General features: G+C 43.0%; 1 protein-coding gene across 1 annotated transcript in view; it reads right to left on the reverse strand.

Moving 5' to 3' along the window:
* Nucleotides 1-20721, reverse strand: part of LOC118778659 (neural cell adhesion molecule L1-like) — a 55201-nt gene that overhangs the window by 12844 nt on the left and 21636 nt on the right. The window contains exons 2-20 of the mRNA XM_036530267.1: nt 20009-20464; nt 18771-18785; nt 18467-18569; nt 17781-17971; nt 16915-17037; nt 15501-15671; nt 15124-15238; nt 14588-14772; nt 14004-14135; nt 12555-12698; nt 11870-11981; nt 11447-11607; nt 10993-11152; nt 8767-8891; nt 7621-7722; nt 6019-6216; nt 2756-2826; nt 1804-2029; nt 1287-1402 (exon numbers count right to left, since the gene is read on the reverse strand). Of these exons, the coding sequence (XP_036386160.1) occupies nt 1287-1402; nt 1804-2029; nt 2756-2826; nt 6019-6216; nt 7621-7722; nt 8767-8891; nt 10993-11152; nt 11447-11607; nt 11870-11981; nt 12555-12698; nt 14004-14135; nt 14588-14772; nt 15124-15238; nt 15501-15671; nt 16915-17037; nt 17781-17971; nt 18467-18569; nt 18771-18785; nt 20009-20135 (2577 nt within the window). The 5' untranslated portion in view covers nt 20136-20464. The remainder of the gene's footprint in view (nt 1-1286; nt 1403-1803; nt 2030-2755; nt 2827-6018; nt 6217-7620; nt 7723-8766; nt 8892-10992; nt 11153-11446; nt 11608-11869; nt 11982-12554; nt 12699-14003; nt 14136-14587; nt 14773-15123; nt 15239-15500; nt 15672-16914; nt 17038-17780; nt 17972-18466; nt 18570-18770; nt 18786-20008; nt 20465-20721) is intronic.

Consider the following 20721-nt stretch of genomic DNA (forward strand, 5'->3'; position numbering starts at 1 on the left):
TGGCTCAGCTCAGCAATAGGAGCCGGCTCTTTCAGCTCCCAAACAGCTCTTCATTTAGTACCACTTCTGGCTTTTATAATTCAGCCAAATTTAGCAATGTTTTGACCTATGATTGGTATGTGTGCACGTATATCACTTAAATTATTCAATGTAATTATATTAAACCTTATAATTTTCAGAATACCATTATTTTACATTAAGTTTGGTATAAAAACATTAATGTAAAAACATCAAACGCTGTTACACATGTGTATTGAACGTTTTATTTATACTGAACATTGTAAATTAGCGTTTCGCTACAAACACTAAAAACAGTGCATCTGGTCCTTGTGCATAAATGTATGTTACAATCCTAACATTCAGTCAGTGCATGGAGTACCTGTGGCCAAGCAGTGTGGCAAAAAGATCATCCTATTAGTCAGGCAGGAGCCAGCTCCCATCGTTCACGTAAAGGAGCCAGCTCATAGAGCCGACTCGCTCGCGACCGAGACATCACTAAAAACTACACAAGGAGTAATAGTAATGTTAGGTACCAAGCTAACATCCTATATAATGTCTCTGATGGAGATTGGTGCATTATTCAGCCAGCTTTTCCGTCAGATATCTCATGTAAAAGATGACACAACTGTGCCTAAAAGAATTAAAATATAGACCATTTTTGGATTGTATGATCATAATAGCGTGAGCATTTATTAACATTTGGCATTTATTGTGCTTTTTTCAATTTCTATTGAAGCAGAAATTAGCTTGCTAACTATGTGTATCAATTAGCTAGCTAGCTTGCAAACTGTGATACACCCAGTAGGTGATTTGTTCATTTTTAACAGGGGGGATGGCAGATGCACACGCAGCACTCTCTCTGCTACTAAGTAGGGGATGGAGAGGGGGGTGGCAGGTTAACAAGGTGAATGCATTTTGGTCATTTTGCTAACAAGGGGGATAGCACCCCCTCATCCCACCGCAAATAGCCTACTGGATACACCGACTTTATTAAGTACCGGGCATGACATAGTGACCACCTCTGAGTGTTTACTGATATTCACAGATCATATGTAAGTCCACTTCATATTTCTCCTCCGGCTAAACACTCTTCAATTAGGCTATGTGATCAATGTCTGGTCTGTTGTCACCGCTCTCGATGTATGTGTGCGTGTAAGGTGCACGTGCGTGGTCAGGTTTCTGTGCGTACCCTAAGATGAAATCCTGCAGGTGCCCCTGATGTAGTTGGCGTGAAATGGTGACACCCCTAAAACCCAGCAGGCTTCAGCCCTGCTCCCTCTCAGTACCTTGTAGCCGAGCAGGTGGCCCCGCACTGTCTCCCTCTTCACAGCCTCCCACCTCACCAGCACAGTGGAACTGTTGACCTGCTCCACTCTCACATCTGTGGGAGCCGCCAGGGGAACTGAGGACAGGCAAAGGGAGGGGGTCAAGGAGAGAGAGGGACAGACAGCAAAGGAGAGAGAGAGATGATGAGAGTGAGTGAAGAAGGGAGAGAAAGAGAAGGAAAGAGATTGGAGGAGAGAAATGTAGTGAGGGAGAAAAGGAGAAAGAGGGAAAGGGAGAGAAGGTTGGAGGAACAACACACCATCAAACACACCATCATGAACATACTACAGTGAACACAGCTTGGATTCAAAGACTAAAAACCATGCAACGAGTGGGAGAGGAAAGCATAAAAAGACTGGCTGGGGACACAGACTAACCAAACCAAATTTTACTGTAGGACATCGGTCACCAAAAAACCCAAGTATAATAAAACAAAAACTGGGTCTGCATAAAGAGGGAAAAAAGGAGACAACTCACGGTCTTCTCCAGAGTAACCAATCACAGGATTTGGGGGTGGTCCCTCCCCTTTTTGATTGACAGCCTGCACTTTGATCTCGAAGGGTGTGAAGATACCCGTGTTGTGGACAATGAAAGGAGGCACTCTAGTGAAATTGCTCTGCCAGTTGGGTCCCTTTCCCTCAGCTTGTCTCCACAACACTCTGTACTGGAACCCAGGTCCATTAAAGCTCTGCTGGTCCATCTCCTGTGAAGAGAGACATGCCTGTTACAGACACAGTCACCTCCTTAAAACAAAGTTGATCAACAGATGTGAAATTACATCAGTGGAACAGTCCAAAGAAACACAGAGAAGATGAATATGTCAGAGCCTATCACAGGTAAAATAATGCATTCAAGTGCTTGTCCCAGTACAGGTGATCCAGCCATAATCATTTTAGCTTATGAAGGTAAAATCTAGGGCTTCGTGTACCTCAGTACTCCACTGACACTCTCTGCATCAGCTATAGATTTAAACACTCACTGTAGTACTACATATTAAACACATCAAAACACCCTCTGTATTCTCTACACATTAACATACACTGTGAATCATATTCACATTAAACACTCACTATAGTTTTATATATTAAAACACTATGCATCATATAAATATTACACTTACTGTAATACTACACATTAAAGCATTCAACACTCTGCATCGTGCACAAATTTAAAACTCACTCTGCATCATATAAATATTAATACACTATTGCATACATGTTGTGTGCTTGATGTACGTTGCTTAATGTATAGCACACGGTGCGCTACACGTTAAACACTCATTGTACAATTACACACTCAAAGTACAATTACACATCTTAAAACACTCACTGTAGTGCTACACATTAAAACACTCACTGCATCCTTTATACACTAAAACACTCACTGTAGTTCCACATATTAAAACATTTGCAGCTGTCTCTAAACAGACCTTCCATGTGATCACCAGGCTATCCGGGTTTATTGATTCACTCCTTACATGTGTAGGATTGCTGTCAGGAGCTGCAGAGAGAGAGAGAGAGAGAGAGAGAGGTGAACACACAGATTTAATTTAAGAACATAAGAACATATTATGACAAGAACAGGCCATTTGGCCCAACTAAGCTTGCCATTTCTTAATTAAAGAGTATCCAAAATGGCATTAGGTCTAGACTTGAACACAGCCTAGAAGAAGGGTCTCTGCCTCAACTACATGACCTGGCAACCTATTCCATGTATTGATATCTCTTTGCGTAAAATAATATTTCCTTTTATCAGTGCGGAACTTACTCTTAACTAGTTTCCATTTATGTCCTCTTGTTCTACAGACTGAACTCACCCTAAAAAATGTATTGTAGTTAACCTTATTGAGTCCTTTTATAAATTTAAAAACCTCAATTAAATCACCCCTAAGCCTCCTCTCGCTAAGTCTAAATAGGTTAAGTAACTTGAGTCTTTCCTTGTAGCTTTTATATTTCATGCCAGGAACTAATTTAGATGCCTTTCTTTGAACTTCTTCAAGAACTTCAATATCTTTTTTATAGTGCAGTGCCCAGAACTGCACACAGTATTCCAAGTGAGGTCTGACTAAGGCATTGTATAATTTCAATATAACCTCCTTAGATTTATACTCAGTACTTTTGGCTATATATCCCAGCATCTGTTGGCCTTTTTTATTGCTACAGCACACTGCCTAGATTTTGTTAAGCTTGGGTCAACTATTACTCCCAAGTCTTTTTCAAAATGAGCACATTCTAGTTTTTTTTCCCCCCATGAAGTAGTCTTGTCTAAGGTTCTTATTTCCCCACATGCAAGACTTTACATTTATCTAAACTGAATGTCATCTGCCAGGTATCTGCCCACTTCTGGATGCTGTTTAGGTCTTCCTGTATTACCTTAGTTGATTCTATACTGTCGGCTAGACCCCCTAGTTTTGTGTCATCTGCAAATTTTACTATTTTACTATTAACCTCTGCATCAAGGTCATTTATGTATATAAGAAATAGCAAAGGCCCCAACACCGATCCCTGCGGGACTCCACTTCATACAGGACCCTGCTCTGATACAATTCCTCCCACAGTTACAGTCTGCTTTCTACTAGACAACCAACTTCGAATCCACTCAGTGATAGCTCCTGTAATTCCTGCAGATTTCATTTTCAATATGAGCCTCTTGTGCGGAACTTTGTCAAATGCCTTTTGAAAGTCCAAATAGATAATATCATAAGCTTGGTTTGAGTCCAAACATGCTGTAGCTTCCTCAAAGAAGTCCAGGAGGTTTGTTAAGCACAACCTCCCTCTGCAAAAACCATGTTGGCTATCATTTAAGACACCATTTTGTTCCAGAAATAATTGCAAATTATCCCTAATGATGCATTCCAGTAATTTACATGTGATACAAGTTAAACTGTCAGGCCTATAATTTCCTGGATCAGTCCGGTCTCTTTTCTTGTACATAGGTAGTACACTGCCATGTTTCCAGTCATCTGGGATTTCTCCAGTTTTAAATGATTGCTTAAAAATAACTGTCAGAGGTGTGTAAACCACCTCTGCTAGTTCTCTGAGAACTGGATTTATTCCACCAGGGCCTGCTGCCTTACTTGTTTTAAGTTTTTGAAGTTTATCTAGTACTTCTGCACCATTTAAATCAATTTCCTCCATAAGTCTCTGAGAACTGACTGCACCTGAAGGCATATGCGAAAACACTTCACTAGTGAAACTCTCCACAAAGTAACTGTTTAGTGTATCAGCAATAGCTTTGTTATCATAAACCATAACTCCATCCTTATTTTTTATACCTCTTATTTCATCCTTAACTATCCTTTTTCGAACGTAATATTGAAAAAAAGCGTTTAGAGTTACTCTTTGCATCTAGTGCAATCTGTCTTTCAAACCGTCTTTTAGCTTCCCTTATTTTTTTTCTTAACTTGAGCTTGCATATTACTGTATTCAATCTTATTACTATTTGAGCTGTCCATCTTGTATTTTCTAAATAATTTCCTTTTTTGTTTCAAACTGTCCCGTAACGACTTATTCATCCACTGTGGATGCTTCTTTTTCAGCTTCCCTTTTCTCACTTGCGGAATGAATTTACGCTGTACATCCAGAATAATCGTTTTAAATATGCACCACATTTCTTTCACAGTTTTACCATCTAGAAGAGGTACCCAGTTTATATTCCTTGTATAATCACGCATCTTAGTAAAGTCAGCTCGTCTAAAGTTGAATACTCTAGCATTGGAGAATGCAGACTTAACTTGCCAAAAAACCTTCAAATGTAATTGAACTATGGCCACTTGTTCCGAATGGTTCCCCTACCTCAGTACTGCTGATTCTATCAGGATTATTACACAGAACCAGATCTAGAATTGTGTTCTCTCTCGTGGGTTGAGTAACAGACTGTATCAAAAACACTCATTTACATCCCAACATCCAAAAACTCTTCCTCACATTTACCTTGCTAGTTTACCAGCTAGTTGGGCCTCGAGATCAAGAATCTTGTTCTCCAAGTGCTCAACGAGTCGGCAACAGTCGCAGATGGACTCATCCTGGAGGTCTCCCTCCAGCAATCCGATCATCCGGCAACTCTTGCACAGTTTTGGCCACATTTTTTCTGAACTGAACACGTTTTCCTTAAATAAAGATTTACTGCCGAGACAGAATTACCAGCTAAAAGGTGCTAAAAGCACCGTGGTGCTAACTCGTTGGATAACGCTTTGACGGAGGAAAGAAGTGGAAAATTCCCTCTCTGTCCCCTAATGGCAACAAAAGATTCAACTTTAGGAGCAGATTAGACCTACCTTATTTAATAGCTAGGTAAATAGCCCCAATTTTTATTTTCATCCTATTGAATGTAATATCACAGAGACCACTCCACAAACACAGCAGAAACTCGTCCAGGCTAGAGCAATTGAACTCTTGCTCTTGCTCGATAACCTCCTGATTATATAATTAACCAGGAGGGTTGACTGAGAACTCAGTTACAGATATGACCTGGGTAATCCAGGTGGGGATGCAATGCAAGGTAGCTTTAGGGGGACCCACCCAAGCCCTCTCTGAGTCCTACTCAGTTTCAGCTGTTCAACATGGCAGGGACAGTGGCAGTACTGACAAGCAGGGAGTGTGCTGTATGCATAAATCAGCAGGGGCAGTGGCTTTACTGACCAGAAGGAGGCTTGCTGTATGTAAAAGGGGCAGGTACAGTGACAATACTGACCAGCAGGAGGGGTGCTGTATGCCTCAGAGGGAGTGCTGGAGTCACTGCTCCCCAGCTCGTTCACAGCTGTGACCCGGAAGCGATAGGTGCAGAAAGGTTGCAGTTGGATTTCCACTTGTCTGATGTCCCCTTCAACTCGCATCTCCTCCCTCCACCTACCTTCTTCCAAACTCAGCTCTTCAAACTCCACCACAAACTCTGGGAAGAGAGAGGGACAGGAAGGTAAGACAGAAAGTTTATTCTACAGAGGGTATAATTAGATACACTGTAAAATAAACCTATTATATTAGGCAAGTCGAAGTAAAGTATTGGAAATAAGAAGTTAGTAATGAGACAGGTAAATTAATATTGAGATAGGTAAGTCTATACACTGGTATAGTGAACTGGAGACAGTTAAAATAATTAGTTGCAGGAAGGATACACCTCATATAAAGTATAATATATCTGTGGAGCAGAATCAGTACATAAAGATAATAAGTAGATACACATTTGTATATACAGACAACAAGTGTCATGTTGGTTTCTTTTGGGAAACACTTAACCAGGAGTGCTAGAATCTGAGTAGAGAGCATTAGTTTCCATTAAAATCACCTTCTGAATGAGTGAATGAGTATACAGGTACTGAGCAAGAAGAGTCCTTTACACTGGAGGATAGGGATGTGATGTGGGGTGGCTTTGGTGTGGTGTGGTGTTCTGTGGGTATGGTGAGGTGTGGTGTGGGTGTGAATATGATATGGATCTGGTGCTGATGCGGATGTGGATGTGGTGTGGTGTTGATGTGGCATACTGTGGGTGTGAATGTGCTGTGGGTGTGCTGTGGATGTAGCTGTAGTGTGAATGTGGATGTGGTGTGGTGTTGACGTGGCATGCTGTAGGTATGTGTGGATGTGGTATAATGTGTTTTGGATGTGGTGTGCTGGTGTGGTGTGGCGTGGGTATGGTATGGGGTGGCGTGGATGTGGTGTGGGTATAGATGTGGTGTGGCTGTGGTGTGGTGTGAATGTAATGTGGGTGTGCTGTGAATGTGGTGTGGGTGTGGTGCAGTGTTGATGTGCTGTGGGTATGGATGCTGTGTGGTGTGGTGTGGATTTGGTGTGGTCTGCTGTGTATATGGTGTGGGTGTGGTGTGAAAGTGGTGTGCTGTGTATGTGGTGTGGTGTGCTGTGTGGTGTGGTGTGGGTGTGGTATGCTGTGGCGTGGGTATGGCGTGGAGTTGCATAGATATGGTGTGGTGTGGATGTGGTGTGCTGTGTATATTGTGGTGTGGTGTGACATGGGTGTGGTGTGGATGTGGGTGTGGTGTGAAATGGCATAGATGTAATTTAGGTCACAACAAGGGAAAACAGCCGTGTGTGTGTGTGTGTGGTCCCTTTCAGTGTGTTGTTGTACGGATGTGGTGTCATGTTCATATGGTATGATTTAATGCAAATGTGGTGCAGATATTGTTTAGCGTGGTGTGAATGTGGATGTGGTGTAGTGTAGATGTAATGTAGATGTAGTGTGGTGTGGCTATGGATACAGTGTTTTGTACATGTGGTATGGCGTGGATGTGGTGCAGACATGACATGGATTAGATGTACCGTGCACTGCACAGTTTGTTACCTTGGATAGGACTGTTGTGTTCATCCCCCGGGGTCCAGCTGAGGGTGATGCTGCGATCCTGGAGATCAGACAGCTTCAGGTGCAGCGGCGGGTCTGGTCGGTCTGAAAATGAGAATTGCTGCTGAAGGAGAGTTTACTCCTGAGTGTCCTTGCCTGCTTGAGTGTCTGTGCTGGTCTCTAAATTCTACAGACTGTGATTGAACCCAAGGCCATCTTTCCTGTGTGCAGTCAGGACAGATTGTCTTGACATAACAGGCCCTTCACCTACATAATTAGCCAGTTATGTGGATTTGTTCTTTAATCATGTTCCTCTGTTTATGAACATATCATATGTATTAAGGACCTCTCCTTTTCTCACTTCACTGAGCTAAACAGCACTCTCATGACTGATTTTCAAGTCACTTTTGTGTGTTTGGCTGTGATATTGCAGATCATAGATTTCTATCATTTTAAAACATGATGGAACCAGAGTTAGTCAGACCGCATGTCCCTACAGCGGATAGTGAGAACAGCTGAGAGAATCATCAGGGTCTCTCTCGCAGCCATGGATGAACTCTTCCACAAACACTGCATCCTTCGTGCAACCTGCATTGCCACAGACCCCTCCCACCCCTCACATGGACTGCTCACCCCCCTGCTGTCTGGCAGAAGGTACCGGAGCATCCGTACCGTCACTGCCAGACACTGCAACAGCTTTTTCCCTCAGGCAGTCGGGCTCCTCAACTCCTACCCTTCTGCCACTGTACAAGAGCACAGCATACCCCTGCCCACTCCCCTGGACTGAGCACCCCAAAATTTAAAATGCACATTGCCACTTTAAAAAGTGAAATTCTGTTTACAAATTTACTTGCACTCTTCTGCCTGCCACTTTTATAATTTAATTTCTTGTTATTTTGTCTATTTTTTTGTCTTGTTATTTTGTCTATTTTCTGTCTCATTATTTGTCTATTTATTGTCTTGTGTATTTATTCACTGACTGAATGTAGCTCCAACATTATTTCAACCCTACTGTATACTTGTATATGGATGGGCTGACAATAAAATCTCTCTTGACTCTTTGACTCAGCTTCCATATAATGACTGGGTAAACTGATCTTGGCTCAGTACCTGTAGCTGCTCTGTGGCTGTGTGGGCATTAAGCCATACCTACTACGATGATGGAGGCACTGGCAATGGCCATGTCCAGCTCAGTAATGAATTCACAGGTGTACTCAGCTTCATCCTCTGGCTGGACATCCACAATTTTGAGGGAGCTGTCATCAAATGTGTACCTGAAACAGTGAATGCATTACTGAAAACATGTGAGAGCGATATGATCAAACAAGGACTGTATCTACACATGGTTAAAAGTGAAAACAAGCACAGCTCATATCTCAGCCTTGGAATTATTGGGTTATTTGAAACTATAGCAGTTAATTGGTTTCTGCTTATCATTACTGTATTTTTATTAAATGTTTGCATATTTTTCAAATAACCTGCTTGTGTACTTGTGACAGTACCAAGCTTGTCTTTTCACAGTAATGTTGGTACTATTTTCAACTTGTGTTTTTGAACCCACATAAAATAAGAAAATAGAAAAGTTTATGCCCCCACTTTCACAGGGCAGACCAAAGTGGACTTGTCCAGAGTGAGTTGACTGTGCTCAGTGTACATGTTTCAGTAATACAGTGCCCTCCAAAAGTATGTTAATGGTAGAATGGAATGTGTGTTGTTTTCCCATTAACTTAAGGTGTTTGGATTTGAAATTAAAGATGAATGTGAAATAAAAGTAGAAACTATCAACTTTTATTTAATGGTCTTCACATGCACACACATTTTTCGATTTTAGAGAAATGGCTGTATTTGTGTTGAGTGCCCCCATTTTCAGGTGTGCAAAAATAAGATAACAAATGACTGACAGGTGTAACTCATTGCTCAGGTGTTTTCTTTTGCATGGATTGTTCACACATAAAAGGGCAGTGGGTTTCAGCTTATCTTTTCATCTGTGGAAATTGCTTTTGGAGCGAGAAGACATACACCAGCATGAAAACCAGAGGACTGACTATGGCAGAAAAAATAGCTAAATCTGTAAGAAGAGAGAACAAAAGGTCATTAAGAACCATAGCACAGGCAATGACTATATGAAGTACAGTAGTTTGGAAAGTTCTGAAAAAAGAAACCACTTGTGGACTTCAAAATAAAGACAGAGCAGGTTGCCCATGGAAAACAACTGCAGCTGATGACAGAAAAATCCTAAGAGCTGAGAAGAAAAACCCTAAAACAACGGTCAGTTACATCACCTCCAGTCTACTGAGTGCAGGTGTGAAAGTAACACAATCCACTGTTCGCAGAAGACTTCGACAGCAGAATTATAGAGGGTATACTGCAAGATGCAAACCTCTTATCAGCAGCAAGAATCGAAAGGCTGGATTTGAATTCGCCAAAAACATACAGAGACGAGCCAGAAGAGTTCTGGAGCAAAGTTTTATGGACAGATGAGACCAAAATAAACCTTCACCAAAGTGATGGAAAGCCAAACGTGTGGAGAAAGATGCCCATGATCCAAATTATTCCACCTCATCTGTGAAACATGGAGGAGGTAATGTCATGGCCTGAGCATGTATGGCTGCTTCTGGAACTGGCTCACTCATCTTTATTGATGAAGTAACATATGATGGTAGCAGCAGGATGAATTCAGAAGTGTACAGACGGATTTTGCCTGGCTATGTACAAAGCATTTCCTCCGGTCTCATTAACTGGTGCCTCATCCTGCAACAATCACCCCAAACACACTACTTGTGCAACCAAAGCCTTTATCAATGACAAAAAGTGGAAAGTTTTAGACTGGCCAAGTCAGTGACCAGATCCAAATCCAACTGAGCATGTATTTTACTGGCTGAAAAGGAGACTGAAAACAGAGACCCCCCATAACAAACATCAACTGAAAGCACTTGCAGGGAAGGCCTGGAAAAGCATATCCAAAGAAGATATCACACGTTTGGTAATGTCAATGGGTCGTAGACTTGCAGTCATTGCATCAAAGGGCTATGCAACCAAATATAAGACCTTACCACTTTGATTTGTTTTGGAATTCATCTGTTAACTTACTTTTGCACATCTGAAAAAGGGAGACTCAACATTAAAATGGCTCTTTCTATAAAATGATAAAAACATATATGCATGTAAATAGCATGAAATAAAAGCTAAAAGCTAGCCTCTACTTTGGACTCATTTTTTTATCTCAAATGCAAATGCCTAAAGTAGCAAAAATATCAAATGCCATTCTACTGTTAACATATTTTTGAAAGGTACTGTAAATATGACTTTACCTGCATGGTCAAGCACTGTGGTCTTTTCCACCACTGACAGTCTGACCTAGCGAAAGAGCCTTACTTGTCATCATATGAGGATGGAAAGAGCTTATGTCTGCCCTTCCTCCACTGCATCTGAACATGGTTCATCCGGGGGTCAACCAGGGCATGGCAGGTCAGGTTGGCAGAGTCTCCACGGCGAACACGCAGTGGCTGAGGTGGCAAAACAATGACTGTCCTGTCTGGATGGAGAACGGCAAAGGAGGGGCAGGTCAGACACAGAGTCAGGAAAGAGAGGGATGGAGAGCAGCAGAGGAGGAGCAGAGGAGAGGCAGAGCAGGGGTGGGTCATACACAGAGTTAGCAGAGAGATGGAGGGCGCTGATACCATACCAGCCTTGCTGGTCCTCTAAAGATAACCTCATAAGCATGCAAGAAAGCTTTTATTTTCCTGAGATTGTGACACAAGTGGCATTGATTTGGCACACTTTGTTTCAAGTATAGGTAATGTGTGTGCATGTATGTGTATGTACTCACTCAACACCTCCAGCTGAGCCATGATTGACAGATTGCTGTTAAGCACGGAGCAGGTGTACTGGCCGCTGTCCTCTTGGGAGGAGTTGGTGATTTGCAGGACCCCGCTGGTCAGCTGGGACACTCTGGGGTTGGACAGCACCAGGTCTGAGCTTCTGCCCTCCCTACCCCGAAAACACAGTCAGCCTCACCCATTCAGCAACAGCACTACTAACAACTCATACACAGCTCATACACATATCACATCCCTCCCAAGCACTTGGACATCAAATCTGTGATAAGCGCTTGAATGTCACATCCCACATTGGAGCTTGGATGTCACATCCCTCATAAGATACTACACTATTTTGGTGCCAAAAGTTCAGTGTTTTGTGCTGTTGTGTACGTGCTAAAAATAAGAAGCACGGTTATGACCGTGTGACTCACCAAGTGACTTTGGGTAAGGGGGAGCCAAAGGTGTCGCATTTGAGGAGAGCTGTCTGTTCCTCTGTCACTCTGTACTTCTCTCCATCCTTCGTCAAAATCTGAGGGGGAAGCTCTGTGAGAAGAGAGAGAGAAGGAGAGAGAGAGAGAGAGAGACAGGGAGAGACCATGTTATGAAACACTTATGTTGAAACCATAAGAACGCAACTCAGCCTGTCCATTGCTGTCCTACAGCAGGAATGGAAAATTACCATCATAACAGCCTGAGTATTTTTATGAAAGAAAGCAGGGATACTTATTTGTGGGACAGAGAACAGGGATATTCATTTGCTGTCCAGGGAGCAGGTACGTTTTTTCATTTGTTTTGTTCATGTTATTTTGTCATACAAATAGATTATTTTAATGTGAATTTCCCTGTGAATTTTAATCTGAATGGGAATGTGAATGTGAGACAGACAGAGAAAGGGGCAACTCCCACCTTCCTTAATCTGGTATCCTTAAAACACATTTAGGAAAATGTTCAATTTAGGGTGGAGTACCAATCCTGAGGGTGAAATACTAATTGAACCTTTAACTCAACATTCACAAGGCAGAAAAGGAACAGACATTAGATGAAGATATGGAAGCCAAACAGACTGTGTGTACTTACCTGTGATGTAGATGCTGGTGTTTGTCAGGATGTACTCACCTATGACATTGATGTAGGTATTGATCATGATGTTCCCATGCTTGTTGGAGGCTTCACACTGATATACTGCAGTGTCACTAGATTTAACATCTTTCAATATCAGAGTTCCAACATGTACTCTGAGTCGGGGGTCTGGGTCAATGCCTACAACAAGACGACCACAAAACATCATCACACCCAGTGCCTACAGCAATACAACATGACCACAAAACATTATCACACTCAATGCTTACAGCAACACGACCACAAAACATCATCACACTCAATGTCTACAGCAACATGACCACAACACATCATCATCACACTCAAGGTCTACAGCAACATGACCACAACACATCATCACACTCAATGTCTATAACAACACGGCCACAAAAAATCATCACACTCAATGCCTACTGCAACACAACCACAAAACATCATCACACTCAATGTCTACAGCAACACAACCACAAAACATCATCTCACTCAACGTCTACAGCAACATGGCCACAACACATCATCACACTCAATGTCTACAGCAACACAACCACAACACATCATCACACTCAATGTCTACAGCAACATGACCACAAAACATTATTACACTCAATGCCTAGAGAACATAATCATGTTCAGTGCCTAAACAAAGGAAAATACATATAGAAAACACTATACTGTACATTCAGGATTCTATCCTGAATCCTTCATTAGCATATGTGACATGAGAATCCATTCAGAAACAACTGAAAAGCTACATCATGTGTGACACACTGTGAAACAGGGGATGCTATGAGAAAAAAGGAAACGTTACAGCTGAACAAATGTGATATTTCATTTTATGGAGGCTGTCTTATCCAGAGCCAGTTACAATAATTACAGGTTTACACAATGTTATCCATTTATACAGCCGGATATTTACTGAGGCAATTATGGGTTAAGGACCTTGCCCAAGGGTACAGCAGCACTGCCCCTGTGGGGAATCAAACCAGCAATGTTTCGGTTATAAGTCCTGCTCCTTAACCACTACGCTACACTGTTGCCCATTTGTGGGGCTCTGCAGTGTTGCTTGGCACTGTGAAGTGCAATGCTGTGTCTGTGTTGTGGAAGGATGTGTTGTGTGGGGTTGTGTTGTGTACTGTTGTGTCTTTGTGTTGTGTAGAGACATCTAGTGTGGAGTAGTATTGTGTAGTGCTGCGTAGTGCTGCTATGTGTAGTTTTGTGCAGAGCTGTATGTTGTGACTTCACGTAGTGCTATGCAGTTGTGTATTGTAATGTAGTGTGTTTACACAGGGTTATTCAGTTGTGTAGTTGTTTAGTTGTTAAGTGGTGTGTAATGGCATGGGTGTATAGTGTTGTGTAGTGCAGTGTGTTTATGCAGTGCTCTGCAGTTGTGTAGTGGTGTGTAGTCTTGTGAGTTTTCACAGTGTTGTGCAGTTGTGTAGCAGTGTGTCATGTACTGTACTGTAAAACCTGAGATGGGATTGCCATTGATGCTCCAGGTGACATTGGGGGTGGGGATGCCCTCTGCATGACAGTCCAGCCGCACGGTCTCTCCTGGAGCGTACAGTTGACTCTTGGGCAGTTTAGTCCAGTATGGGGCAGCTGCAGAGACAACACCATCATACCATTAAATGTCTTCATTATCATCATCATCTTTACCATCAACATCATCATCATCACCATCATCATCTTTATGAGTATCTTTATCATCATCAGCAGCAGCAGCAGTAGCAGCGGCAGCAGCAGCAGCATCTTCATACCATTCAGCATTTTCATTTTCATCATCGTCATCTTTATAATATCTAGTCCTCCACTGCTATACTCAAAAAGCCTGGCAGAGAGCAAATGTATTCACTCAAAATAATCAGAGGTAATCTAGACAGCTTCACTGTGATTTAAGGCTGCTCCGACGTGATTAGTCAAATGTGGGTCATTAAGACCCAGATCAAGGCTCATCTGCAGTCAGGCAATACATAATATCTGTTTTGGCAACTGCATTTTTCAATAAACAGGTAAATTCATTCACAGAGACAAAACTTGTCCATGACTCCTACCTTCCACAGTGATAGTGTAGGTGTGAGTGGCCTCGCCTCCTTTGTTGGTAGCTGTGCACTGGTATTCTCCATCATCATCCTGGGAGATGTTGTTGAAGAGCAGCCATCTGTCAAAGTTCATCTTGGTTGTGCCAGATTCAGACAGAGCTCGATCTTTCCTAAGCCACTGAACCCTGGGAGTGGGTCTAGAGAGAAAGTTGGAGGGAGGAAGAGAGGACAGAAAGGGAATGGGGGAGAGAGAAAGAGAAAGAGAGAGAGAGAAAGAAATGGGGCAGCAATGAGAGATGTTGCATATAGTTACAGAGACATGTAGAGGAATGCAGAAACCCACACATACAAACAGAAGAACAGTGAGCTGGACAGATGAACAGAAAGACAGGGAGATGGACAGACAAGCAGAAGGGTGGTGAGTTGGACAGACAGACAGAAGGACAGTAAATTGGACAGACAGGTGAGTGAGCTGGACAGACAGACAGAAGGACAGTCAGCTAGACAGAAAGGGAGAAGGAGAGTTGGACTGATAGAGTGCAACTTACAGTCCTTCAGGGATGCACTCCAGCATCAGTTCCTTGCCCATGAGGGCCAAATGGTGGCTGTGGGTCCCACTGGGCCTTAATAGCTGGGGCTTCCTGTGTTGCACCACGGAATTAGCTATGGAAAGAGAGAGGGAGGGAAAAAGGTCTTACAAGTGGTAATAGGGAGGGAGATTGGAGGTGCAGTTGTATTACAGGTGATGTAGGTGAGGGAGATTGGAAGTTCAGTGTTATTATAGGTGGTGATGATAAGGGAGAATGTAGTGGGGTTAAATTACAGGTGGAGATTGTGAGGGAGATTAGAGGTGAAGCTATAGAGCAGAGAGATTGGAAGCGCTGCTATAGTACATATTACAGTTATGAGGCTGAATAACACTTACAGGGCATAATGCTGAGAGAGATTGGCTCTTTGGGCAGGATGGTCCTGGCAGCAATGTACTGAGCATTGCAGGTGTAGTCATCTCGACTGTCGCTGGGGATCACGTGGGCAAAGTAGAGGCTTCCGTCCAGGCCAGTTGTCACCCGCTCACTCTGATCAATGTGCCGCAGTTCTGTGGAGGCAGAGATGGGTGGCCTTTTATACTCTGTATATACAAAGTGTGCTCTGTACCACATGACAGAAACACACATACAGTTTAAGTCTAGGCTCAAAATATATCTATGTAGGAAATCCTTCGGCTGAGGGACATGGCCTGGTGCTGGCGTGGATCATAGAGTCTCTGGTGGACTAAGTGGTCATTGCTTTCATGGACTCTGTGCCGTGATCTGGTGTTGACTGTCTTAGGGTCGCCCTCATGACTATGCCGGTCCCTTGCCTCCCGTCCCCTAGGTATGCTGCCATAATGTTAGCCTGCCAGGGTTTTTCCTTGTTGCACACTGGCACCTTTTTCACTGCCCCTCCTCTCCTGCCTCTCTGTTCTACATCCCTGACATTCTTATCATCCACTAACCACTGTTTTCTGTTTGCTTCCTATCCCTGCTCCGGGCTCCTGTCCAGAGCTGTAGCCCAAGCGTCTCATCCCGTTTTCAAGTCCTGCTACCTCGCTGCCCTGCCCATCAAAGCCAACTGCATTCCAAGAACCGGACATCCTAGTAGATATTCTTATAATCACTCTGCTGTTAACCACTATTGTCTGTCAATCGTAAATGTCTTAAAGTACATTGCATAACTTGTCTTTAACTCTATCTGCCCAGTGTGGCCAGAAGCAGATGGGTCCCCCCTCTGAGCCCGGTTCTGCTCAAGGTTTCTTCCTGATAGGGAGTTTTTCCTTGCCACTGTTGCCTTAGGCTTGATCTCAGGGGATCTCAGGCCTGGGAACAATGTAAAGCTGCTTTGTGACGACTTGTGCTGTATAAAGTGCTATACAAATAAAAATGAATTGAATTGAATTGAATACACATGATGATGTTCAATGCCAGAAAAAAATACAGAAGAACTAACATTCAGGCAACTTACACGTACAAGCACTAAGAAACAGACAGTCACATATATGAACAAGCACAGAGAAAGAGACTGACAGATGGACACCTGTAGAAGCATTGAAATACAGTCAGACAGACTTACATGTAGAAACACTGGGAAACAGACTTACACGTACAGGCAAACAGAAACAGGCAGTCAGGCAGGTTTCATGTGCAAGCATAGAGGAACACACAGTCAGACAGACAGTTTTATGTGCAAGCACAGTGAGGCAGGCAGTCAAATAAACAGTCTTCATGTGTAAGCATAGAGGAGCAGATAGTTAAATGGACACTTTCATGTGCTAGCACAGACAAACAGACAGAGAGACTCACTCTTATCCATCCAGTGAATATGAGGGGGGATGGTACTGAAGGGAGGGTCACAGACCAGGACCACACTTTCCCCCTCCCCCACCTTCTTCATCACCTTCTTCTCTTTTGGTAGAGTTGGGGTATCTGGAAAAGATGGTGTGTTACATATGCAACATCATCAGAGGTAAAAGACAAATTGCAGTGAGGAAGAGGAACATGTGAGCACACGCACGCAGTTTACATGAAATGCCACTTTCAAGCTAACAATTCTGGCAAAATTGGCATAGTTGATTGACACTCCATTCACACCAGTTCATACCACAGAACCATTCCACTAAATTTCTGGTCGCCATCCTTTCATTTACACCAGTTTAATGGCCTCAGATTGCTGTTTGTGTGTGTAAAATTATTACAATAGCCAATGTGTTGTTATTGTGCACATCCTGGCCCATTATTTTAACGTAACACTTTTACGTTGTCTTTAGTGTGAACAAGCCTAAATTATTCTTAAAAATACCTTAACTATGCCTCAAAGCTGAAATTTTCTGCCATTGAAACAACACTATACAGTCCATGTTGCTCATTTACAGTGACCTGATGTGTAAACTTACTAGTATTTTTACTGGAACACGTGCCATTGAATTTCAAAATTTTTGTCACCAAGGAAACAATTTTATGACCTCACACATCTTTCTAAGGGACTGTTGCCAATGAAAATTAAGGGTGAGGTAAGAGGAGGAAGGGATTTTTCCTCAGTTATTGTAGTTTGTATGTTATTCAGGTCATGGGTGTACAACTGAATGACTTTTAACCTTAAAATAAGCATTGAAAATGTTAATTTGTATGTTTTGCCAAAAAATTAGAGTTCAATTGAGAAATGGACTCACTCTCTGTGATGATTTGGACCTCACTGGAGACAGCAGTACCAAGCTCATTGGAGGCATAGCAGCGGTATTTGCCCTGGTACTGGCTGATGGGACCATTTGAGGCAACAAAGAATGTTCCCGAACTCTTGGAGGTGGAAACCCTGGGATAGCTGGTGGGGTCGAACTGCTTTCCGTCCTTCACCCAGCGAAAGCTGCAAAGGGGAATGATTTTAACGGGAAAGAGAGAGGGAGAGACATCTGATGATTGCTGTCAGTGCCTCCTAATGATGCCATTCCCTGCATTGTCTGCTTCTCATCAGCCCCAATTTACTGCCATGCTAACAGAGCCACTCCATTCTCTGAGGAGGTGAGCATCTGGCAGGGATTCATCTCAGTCTTTATTGAAGAGGTTCTTTATCATTGCAATTACTTGTAAAGGCTATGTCTGTAAAGGGATTGTATTCAGACAGTGTGTCTCCCTGTAGTCCTATGGAGACCTGTGGGAGAGCTGAACACAAAAATATGTTGCAACTGCATACAGAATAATCATACATGAGCTCTGTTTTAGATGGTGACTCTAATCTGGTATATCCTTCAGAGACCGCTGAGACAAAACGTGGCACAGTGAGTAACCTGCTTCATCAGGGAGAGGGATCGATATAGGTTACTCTGTGTAAACAGTGAGTAAGAGATGAATGAAGACTGACGTGGGTGGGGGGTTCCCAGAGGCCTCGCAGGTGAGGATGATGTCATCGACAGAGAAGGCAGTGCCAGACTGTGGCTGGGTGGTGATGACAGGTGGCCCTTTTACTACAACGAGAGGTGCAGAAAACTAGCATACACAGGAGGTTAGCAGAGAGGTGAAAATGCCCTCTAGTCTTGGAGAATTTCATTTTTGATACCCTGAATAGACCAGCTGAGAAACAAGAAATACAAAGAGTCAAGGTTTTTTAAAAAATCAGTTTTTTTAAAGATCAGAAATCAAAAAGACAAGATGGAAAAGCAACTTACAGTCATTTATTTGGTCTGTCAGTCCAGCAGCGATTTAAAGGAAGTCAGAGAATATATTATGTTAGTCTTAAGTTATTCTTAAATTACAAGTTACTCTCTCTCCTTCTTTGTTGCTCACACACACACACACACAAACACAAACACACACACACACAAACAGAAAGAGAGAAAGAGAGAGAAATACATAAAGAAACAGTCAAGCACAGAAACACAGAGAAACACACAGAAACATATACTTGCCAATAAGATCCAGAAAGACAGAGTGTGAGTGTGTATTAATGTGTGTGTGTGTGTGTGTGTGTGTGTGTGTATGTATGTATGTATGTATGTATCCAAGTTTGGATCCAGCTGCCACACCAGGCTTTTGTCTCGCTAGCTCCCGCACATAACGCCTCCTCCTCCTCGATGCCAGAGTTTCCCTGAGCGGTACCCACGGTCAGCTCTCAGCCCGCTGCCTGCTTTGCGCGACTACAGAATAAAGCGATCACTTTTCAATAATGTGTAGTAAATGACACTACTTTCAACTGGGGTTTTTTTAAATGGAGGAAATTAACACATACAGCTAAAACTACAGGTTCTAAGCATCATTTTGTTGTATAGGTTGCGGGGGTAATCCAGCTGCCACACCAGGCTTTTGTCTCACTAGCTCCCGCACCTGACTCGGTGGGGGTGACTACAGAATACAGCGATCACTTTTCAATAATGTGTAGTAAATGAAACGACTAGTTAGTGAAATCAAAGTCCCATGTTGCAAACAGAATGGGCATTTTTATCTTGTGGCCATCCACAATGATATCAATCGATTTGAAGAAACATAATGGCTGACGCACAGACATGTCAATCATGGCCTTTTTTCCGAATAATAACAACCAATTTCGGGTAGAAGAAATACCTATTTCCATCGCATTATTTGTGCTTTCCCGAATAACGTATTCAGATTCGAGTACATACCTAGTGTGTAGTGTGTCTGTGGTCTGTGTGTATGTGTGTGTGTGTGTGTGTGTGTGTGTGTGTGTGTGTGTGTGTGTGCGTGTGTACATCTGCCTTGCCACATTCAACCTCTCATGCACTATTCAGCCTCCCAGTACACATATTGACGCAACAGACTTGCATAGTGCACTGCAGGAAGTGAAGAACTTTCAGCATGGTGCCTTCTGAGAGAATGACACAGTGAAATTCAGCAGAGCTTTCAGCACAGTACGTTCAGAGAGATTAACACAGTTAAAGTCAGTACTCACATAGGCTGGGGATGTGGATGGCTGCCAGGGCTGGTCCAGGAACCACGACGATCAGGAGCAGGAGGATGAGGGGTAGAGAGGCACACTGCCCCCTACTTTGGAGCTGCCGACAATGCACTGAGTGCATGGCTCAGAGTCCCATGAACCTCTGTCTCTCTGTCACACTCACACACCAAATACTGCTGGGAGCAGAGCTGCGTAGGAGTGGGTAGTGTGTCTGCAGTTCCTTCCTCTGAATGATGCCTGACCTTCTTCTTCTGGAAAGACTCAGCTGATTCCTGGAAGACCAGCTGCTGGCCAACACTTGCAGGTCTTGCTCCCTCTTTCTTGCTCTGTTCCTCTGGGCCACACTGCCTTCTGTCACTATGAAAAACAACAGGGATAGGGAGTGGAGGGATGGACATAGAGAGGAAATAATGGGAGAAGCAGAGCAAGGGGGTGCGTGCAGATACGAGGCTTGGGTCAGGGTCAGAGAAAGAAAAAGCAGGAAGCAAACAGAAGGGCGGGGGAGGGGGAGAAAAAGAGGCGAAATTAATCATTTCACTACAACATTGCCACAAGAAACCTCAGGACTGACTGAAGTAGGCATGGTGGCATTGATCAGATCAGACTGAATGCAAAGTAAACACACACCTCACCAACACAGACAGATAGTTTGGATGATAAACAGTTTCACAGAAATGCTGATGGGGAGATGAGGATAATTAATGCTG

This window comes from Megalops cyprinoides, chromosome 6 (genome assembly GCF_013368585.1).
Source record: "Megalops cyprinoides isolate fMegCyp1 chromosome 6, fMegCyp1.pri, whole genome shotgun sequence".
Classification (NCBI taxonomy): domain Eukaryota; kingdom Metazoa; phylum Chordata; class Actinopteri; order Elopiformes; family Megalopidae; genus Megalops; species Megalops cyprinoides.